General features: G+C 44.7%; 1 protein-coding gene across 1 annotated transcript in view; it reads right to left on the bottom strand.

Moving 5' to 3' along the window:
* Positions 1-2,268: 2,268 nt before the first annotated feature.
* SLC39A14 (solute carrier family 39 member 14) overlaps positions 2,269-8,495 on the bottom strand; it is a 45,956-nt gene continuing 39,729 nt past the window's right edge. Inside the window, exons 8-9 of the mRNA XM_060102505.1 lie at positions 7,845-8,029; positions 2,269-5,596 (exon numbers count right to left, since the gene is read on the bottom strand). Of these exons, the coding sequence (XP_059958488.1) occupies positions 5,450-5,596; positions 7,845-8,029 (332 nt within the window). The 3' untranslated portion in view covers positions 2,269-5,449. The remainder of the gene's footprint in view (positions 5,597-7,844; positions 8,030-8,495) is intronic.

Genomic DNA, 8,495 nt, shown 5'->3' with positions numbered 1-8,495 from the left:
ATCTTCCCAGACCGGGGCACGAACCCGTATCCCCTGCATCGGCAGGCGGACTCTCGACCACTGCGCCACCAGGAAAGCCCTCGTTTCTTGCTTTTAACTGGGTGGGCCTAGACTGTGGTCTCAGTGATGTCTGCAAAGCGTCCCCCTACCCTTTTTACACACCTCCCCAGTCCCCTCAATCTGCTCCCCACTCCCCCAGCCTGGGGTGGAACAGCACAAGGCCCTCTGCTGGTCTGTTTGCCACCCTTCACACAAAGACAGCAATACCCCATCTCTCTTATGAAATGAGTTCACACAAAAAGCCCAATGTAGGACGACGTGTATTTTAAGAGCACATTTCACATTTAGAATTACCTCATCAAAAAATTTCTTTCCAGGGGCCTCTGCTAGGAATTTCCTGATGGTTTTCTATTACATATGTGTATTTATGACAACCTGTGGATTACTGCCTAAGTTCATTCTTAGGCAACCTCAATAGAGAAGCAAACCATAGATGGAGAAAAAAAAAAAAAGAAATCCAGAGCTTAATGGAAGAAAGAACTACTTCTTGGCTTCTGATTGCCAGAATTAGAACACTTTTAGATTATTCCTTAACGATAACTGATGCCACTGTTTCAGGATCCCATCCACTGCTAGGGTCAAAGATTGCTGTTATACAGGAAGGGTAGTCTAACTCCCTTCCTTCATTTAAAATAAACCTTGAAGAAACATCTGGCAAGAATTGTGATGTTGAAAAGTATTTTTTTGGCTGACAGATCTAAACATACTTAGCTGTGAGATGATAAGGACCTACGGATCTTTTCCAACCACCATTTAAAAAAAAATATTTAAATGGAATATAATTCAGTTTATTCCAGAAGGATGAAAAGGATTCACTTCTGCTGGGATTCAAACCTATCATCCTTGAGAAGTCCACATGTATCGCACTAGATCATTAAGAGTACAGAAATCTTTAAAATAGATGAGCATTTTGTTTTCCCACGAATCAAAAACCCTGTGTCCACGTTTGGTGTCTTCATGATTTCTCGAAATGGATTTTGCTCAAATCAGATCTCAGCATCACTGAATGGTCAAGACGAGTGTGCTGAAGCAACGTGATAGGAGAAGGGCATTCACCTTCTACCAAAAATGTCCTGAATGGCTTAGCTGGTTAGCAGTATCACAAAGAGATGGCTGAGATCAAAGTTTTAATCTTCTTAGGGACCTGTTTACTCTGCTTAGCTCTATTCTATACTGGCCACAAACTCACCTCTCAAATTTCTGTTTCTAAATAAAGAAGGATCAGGAAACAAGGCATTCGCAAAACCAACACCAAAGACAGGAAAACACAACAGGAACTGCTTCCAGTGGAAAAGGAGCCCTTCCATCAACACAGAACTTGCAGGCATTTCATTTCGTCTTTTCATTCATTCTTTCTGTGTGGCAGGTGCTGGTATCACAGAAAGAAACCAGGTATATAGCCTCTACCCAGAAGGAACTCAGTTTATAAAGAACAAGAGAGATTACAGTGCAAGTCCAGTAACTGAGGTGTCAACAGGGAGGCACTAATCCCAGCCTGGGTAGGCTCTCCAGAGGTGGCACAAGCCGAAGGACAGAGTGACTATCATTTTGAACAGCTGTAGCAGACATTAGTCCAATATAGCAGCTACTTAATGAAATTTAAAATGCCAACAGGAGCCACTTAATATATTATTCTTGAGTTTAAAAAAAATGGGAGGACTGAGCAACAGGCATTTGGGAATCTCTAATGTATGTATGAATAAGATGGCATCAACTTTTTTACACCACTGCTCGTTTTTGTGGTCGAAGATAAACAACAGATCCCTGGCCCTTTGAATGAATTGGAATAAGAACAGGTTTAGAATTTTAAGTCTCAGGAGAGAACGTTTCCCTGTAAGACATACAGGAGATGTGGTTTAAATGAACCAAGTGTACTCTCCAAGTTTCAAATCATGGATTTATACAAGTGAAAACAGTGTGACAGAAAGCTCTTCTTAGGAAACACCACAGTTCTTCCATCACTGATGAAGTCATGGGCTCCATTAAAAGATAACTTAATCATTTAAAGTGAGTATGTTATGTTATCTGAGGTTCCTTCTAAAACCCCTCTCCAAATGTAAGCTGAACCAGTAAAATGAAGCTTTATAAGTTAGCAAGACACCAGCTCCATCTTGTGTTCAAGAGTCTTCATTACACCCACGTTATTGCCAAAGAAGCCACTTGCGATTCAACAGTTACAGAATATAGCTTTATTTATAGAATCTTACAAATAAAAACATTGACAGTCCACATAACTTAAGTTATTTTTTTCCTAATTTATCCTCATAACACCTGAGTTATTTAAAAAATACTGTGATGGAATTGCAGAACTGTAAAAGGAAATATGAATAATAAAAATCTAACCTCTCTTTTGCAAAAATCAGACAACTTTTCATTTTTTTTGCGGTACGTGGGCCTCTCATTGTTGTGGCCTCTCCCATTGCGGAGCACAGGCTCCGGACGCGTAGGCTCAGCGGCCATGGCCCATGGGCCCAGCCGCTCCGCGGCATGTGGGATCCTCCCGGACCGGGGCACGAACCCGCGCCCCCTGCATCGGCAGGCGGACTCCCAACCACTGCGCCACCAGGGAAGCCCAACTTTTCGTTTTTTAAGCAGATTTCCAACGTATTGCCATCTCCACATTACCATGTGGAAGAGGACTTACTAAAAACGGGTCTTAGGATACCCGAACAGAGAAGCCTTCTTTTTAAAATCCAGGGTGAAGGACCAATGAAGGAAAGACCTAAGTTGACACTAGACACAAAAAACCTTTGGGGCAAGGACAGAAGGCAACCTGCAAGCCAGGGGGAGGGTGAGAAGCAGCAGAAGCCCTGCTCCTGGGTCACTGCTCCTGCATGTGACACATACTTTCCTTGTTATCCTTAACGGGAGCCGGTCCACGCAGGGAAAGGGAGGGTGAAGATGCTAATGCCAGAGGTGAAAAAGGTCCTCAGAACTCGATACTCCTCAGACTTCTAATATGTACAAATGCTTAAAACAGCAAATCCAACACTTCAAAAAGAAATGGCCACATTTTCAATTTGAGGAAAATCTGTTGCCAATGGCAACACATAATCAGTTGCACGATTTCAGTGTCTCCACCCCTAAGCTCAAACTAGGACTGGCCTCTGGACCAGTTAGTTTGAAGAGAATTTCCCTTTGAGGCAGCTGTCTGTGAAAGGAAAGTTAGTTCTTAATATAGGTGTGCGTGAGAAGGGAAGGCACCCTGCTACTTCGTATTTTATCTTTTAATTTGCTCAAGGTTACATTTTTGAGCTCTTCTCCTAAAACTAGAAACCCACTAACTCTTACTTAGGATTCTACTCCAAGGATAACAGTATTTGTAAGGAATGACAGATCTATAGGGGATGCTAAAATTATAAATTTAATACATCCATGTGAATTAAGGGAAGCAAAATCTTCTGAAGTCCTAAGGTTTGAGTGTTATTTCCTGCTAGCTCCTGAAAGCAGTTTGAGGGGAATCAAACAGAAAAGACAAAGAATCGTTTTAAAACAGTAACAATGACAATAATAATGACAATATAAAAAGTTAGATTCCAACATTCAAGGAATTGGTTCTTTGGTAAAAACTGGACCATAATCCTACCAGGAGTCTGTCCTGATAGTTCATCTAGAATCATGAGAACTGAGTTTTCCTTCTTCTTCTGCCCATTCTCAAATCTATCAAAGTCAATAGGCAAGATGAGAAAAACTTATAAAGCATCACCAGCGGTTTTCCCACTCATGTTCTTTTCAAGAATAGTCCTGGTTTGACGGATGTTTCCCAAGGGGTGGGGGGAGGCGGGGCGGGGGAAAAAGCCAGAGTAGATGCTGCTTTTAACTACCATAGAATGGAAAGTTTTCCTGTCAGAACGGAAAAACTAACGGGTGGTGGTGACAGACCAGGACTCGTCAGCCACGTGCACAAGTCAGTTTGCGAACACAGCTCCTGGGCTGCGACTGTGGGCACCACTGAGGAAGGCTTCTGGAGAGGTCGGCTCCCCAGAGTGGCTAAAGAATCTCACATTATCAATATGATAATAATAAAGCAATTCACCTAGTGAACCTGGAGATTAGCTCCCCTAGAAGCCAGAGCTCTGAGGAGAGGGCTCCACAGGGCCGGCGGCTGGCCTACGGTCTCACACACAAGTCTATCGATCCGTTTTTCTGAAGAGAGTTAGAGCAATTCCTATTCAGTTCAATACAGGATTCGCCCTTGCTTGTTTGGGGTGAGGGAGGAAGGGGGAACCCCAGACGGTGCAGCAGAACCCACGGGTCCTCTATTCTGCAAACCCCAGGGATGCCCCCATCCAAGTTCTGGACCTTCCATCTCAGAGTTCTATCACTGTTACTTATGGAATGAGTAAACCCTAAACGTTGCCTGCACTGATTCCATTTCTGATTACCCTTGTCAAGACCACAAGCTGCACTCCAATTCTGTAAGTCAGCTTGCCACCTGTCAGCACGACTGTTGACCAGGGAGGTAAGTCTGTGCAGTCTGCCCTCTGAACACGGGCACTGTCAATGTGCTTAGAATGTGCTTCCAGGGAGTCTCCCAGGAGATGGGGGTGGGGAAAGGGGGGGGTGGAAATCCCAGCAAAGCCAACGGATTTCTCACAGGTCTCTCTTCTCTGCCCTCCAGTCTGCCAGTGTTCATCCAAAAGGAGGGGAGGTTCAGGCAACAGAACCTACCTGCTGGCTCACCTGGATGGCCACGGAACACCAGGTGCAGAACCGGTGCCAAGCATCCCAGTGGGAACAGGTAACCATCCTGACAAGACACACACCCCCATCTCAGGGTGATCCTTGCCTCTCCCTCCCGCCCTACTCATCTGTTTCCAGCTTTCAGTTCTCTTTGAAAGAATAGGCAACTGAACGGGTTTTGAAAAAATAAGAGGGATTCCTGTCTTCTATACCTTTTCTGTAAAAATAGGTGGATTCGCTTAAAAATGGGTCACCTTGAGGCCGAGGAAACACATTTAGATTTATGGGCCCCAAACTGTAGATTCACCTCCTGATATTTCTAACCAAGCTGTGAGCCCTGGCTATCTTTTTGCATTGTCGGGCAAAGGATTCAAAATGTCTCAGTGCTGGTTGGAAGAGAAAGAGGCCAGGGCAACCAGAGAAAAAAGTTAGTCTTGTCCTTTAAGCTGCATTCAGTTCCAGAATCACTCTGAGAAAGAAGAGGAAAGGGAGAGAGGCACTACCTAGAGGCTGGTTACCAGGGCAGCTTATTCCTAGGATACAGCATTTTAAAAACAGCTGACATTTGAATGCAGGAATACAGTCTCCATGTCACAGTTTTTAATAGAACTGCCTCTTCCGAGGTGCTTCCTGGATGAGGAGTCCTCGGGCCAGGGATCGGCAGCCAAGGGCCAGACTGCCAACCCCGCCGGCTCCTGGCAGGGCCCTACCCGATCTGGATCTGTCCCGAATACATAGTGAGGACCAGCATGATGCTGAAACCAGTCAAGAGGCCCAGGTTCTGGATGACAAAGGGGATCAAGACACTGCCATTCCTTTCATCTTCTTGGCAGACCTCGTTCATCTCAGGGAACTGTGGAAGAAGAAAAAAACACGAGAGCTGCAGTTCCTTTCTTAACCTTTAAGTGCAGGATAATTCAGTCATATGTATATTACCTAACAATTATTACAGCATTTACTATTATTATATTTTTACATTATAAGGCCACCACAATCATTAGTATAAATATATGATAATAATAGTTATAATTAAGATATATAATATACGATTGGTTTACAAAGAAAATCAACAGCAATAACTTCTAGAACTTCAACGTTAGAGCCTTTCTCCAAGGTGGTTACCACTACTTTACAGCTATGGAAGTGAAACAAAGTACTACACATGCATGTAACCCTGGATGTGTTTAGATGCGGACTAAAAATAACCACTTTGATTAAAATTATTGTGATCTTTAAAAACACTTCAAAAGGTCTTTTTGCTATCAGAATGTTGTCACTTGTTTGGGAAACTCAGCAACCACGTAAGGGGCCAGAGAATGGAACTAAGCATTGCCGTGACTCAAGGCCTCTTGCTGCTGGCCAGCAAGGCAGGTGACAAAAATACCCTAACCCCAGGGAGGGCCACCCACTGGAGGAGAGAATCTAAGATGTTTCCATGGGCTGAGGATGGACCATGGTGGTCAGTGCTCTCATCATCTCATCAAAAATACTACTTTCCGGGACTGCTCTGCTGGTGCAGTGGTTAAGACTCCGCGCTCCCAATGCAGGGGGCCCAGGTTCGTTCCCTGGTCAGGGAACTAGATCCCACATGTCACAACTAAGGAGCCCACCTGCTGCAACTAAGACTCAGCATGACGAAATAAATAAATAAATATTAAACAGAAACAAAAACAAAAAACTGCTTTCCGAAGATATGGAAAATAATTCATGCAAACCTGTCAAAGAACCATCATGCCAACAAGGAAGGAAATCAACCTTGTTAGTTATAAAGATGCAACAAATCAGGTATTAAACTAGCAAACGCAAAACTACTTAAATGGTTATACCAAACGTTAGCGGGTACGATGTACACTTTCAGACACTGCTAATGATGTAAATTAAAGAAGGGTAAGCTTTTTAGAAAGCAATTTGGCGATACATATTAAAACCTCAAACCACGCATCCTTTCTGAACCAGCAATTCTTGTTCTGGAGAAGGTAAATCCTCTCACCAAATACTACTGCTAATGAGAAAAGGATGCTTTTAAAGAGTATGCAGGGCTTCCCTGGTGGCGCAGTGGTTGAGAGTCCGCCTGCCGATGCAGGGGATACGGGTTCGTGCCCTGGTACGGGAAGATCCCACATGCCGCGGAGCGGCTGGGCCTGTGAGCCATGGCCGCTGAGCCTGCGCGTCTGGAGCCTGTGCTCGCAACGGGAAAGGCCACAGCAGTGAGAGGCCCGCGTACCGCCAAAAAAAAAAAAAAAAAAAAAAAAAAGAGTATGCAACATGAAAAATGTCTAGGATATATTAAGTAAAAAAAGAAACCAGGATATAAAATTGTGCACTCCATGTGATTAGAGTTATTTAAAAACAAACACAATGCATTGAGATGAAAAAGAAACAAACCCAAGTGTTGTTTTTGGGGAGAATAATTATGGGTATTTTCCTCTCCTTCCTTCCCTCCCTCCCCCATTCTTTATCTATAAGTCTCTATTCTGCAATACTTAAAGTAAGGACCCTGGAGTTGAGATACAACAATTTCTTTAACGACATATGCTAAAGGAACATAGGCCTTTCATCCTTTAAAATCTAATGTCCCCTTAAAAGGCATTGAACAGTACACTTTTATTTATAAATCGTGTGGCATGTGACTTGATTTCTCAATAAAGTTATTACTGGTGGCGCAGCGGTTAAGAATCTGCCTGCCAATGCAGCAGACACAGGTTCGATCCCTGGTCCGGGAAGATCCACGTGCCGCGGAGCAACTAAACCCATGTGCCACAACTACTGAGCCTGAGTTCTACAGCCCATGAGCCACAACTACTGAGCCCACACGCTCTAGGGCCCGCGTGCCTAGAGCCCGTGCTCCACAACAAGAGAAGCCACTGCAACGAGAAGCCCGCGCACCGCAACAAAGAGTAGCTCCCGCTCGCCGGAACTAGAGAAAGCCTGCACACAGCAACAAAGACCCAATGCAGCCCAAAATAAATAAATAAGTAAATTTATTTTAAAAACCAAAACGAAAAAACTAACTAATGCCCCTTAGCTGTCCTCCCAATCCAATGAATTTCATAACCCGATCCAGTTTTGCCTACAAGGCATTAAAACTATGGAAGACTTACCATATCAGCCAGAGAAATATACAAGAACATTCCTCCAGCCAGGGCAAAGATCCAGTTGGCAGAGAAGTGGCTGCCAGCTAAGATGCCGAAGGCCAGGCCCACGTAACAGCAGCAGGCAGAGAGGAAGTTGAAGAAGAGAGCCTGCTGGATACTCATGCCGGCATTGAGCAGGATGACAAAGTCTCCTATGGTGGGGACAACAAGAGGGGAGGGTGTGGACAGAAGATTCATACTAGGTCGTGGGACACACAACTTGATGAGGACATGCTTACACGCTGGAGGGAGTGTGGGTGAAAATCAAGATGGCCCCAGACTGGAGATCACGGTGACAAGACTAGGGCCCCCTTCACCACCACGCCGAGCAGCTGTCTCCATCTGTGAGGCTGGGAGTGTACAACCAGCCTAGAGGCTGAAAACAATGCACAGGATTTTCAAAAGAGAAAACCACCTAGCAATGGCCTCATTTCTTTTTTTTTTTTTTTTTTTTTGGCGGTATGTGGGCCTCTCACTGTTGTGGTCTCTCCAGTTGTGGAGCACAGGCTCCGGACGCGCAGGCTCAGCGGCCATGGCTCACGGGCCCAGCTGCTCCGCGGCATGTGGGATCCTCCCAGACTGGGACACGAACCCGTGTCCCCTGCATCGGCAGGCGGA

This window comes from Mesoplodon densirostris, chromosome 6 (assembly GCF_025265405.1).
Source record: "Mesoplodon densirostris isolate mMesDen1 chromosome 6, mMesDen1 primary haplotype, whole genome shotgun sequence".
Classification (NCBI taxonomy): domain Eukaryota; kingdom Metazoa; phylum Chordata; class Mammalia; order Artiodactyla; family Ziphiidae; genus Mesoplodon; species Mesoplodon densirostris.
The sequence above is the reverse complement of the archived record's forward strand: the minus strand, read 5'-3'. Positions and strand labels throughout refer to the sequence as shown.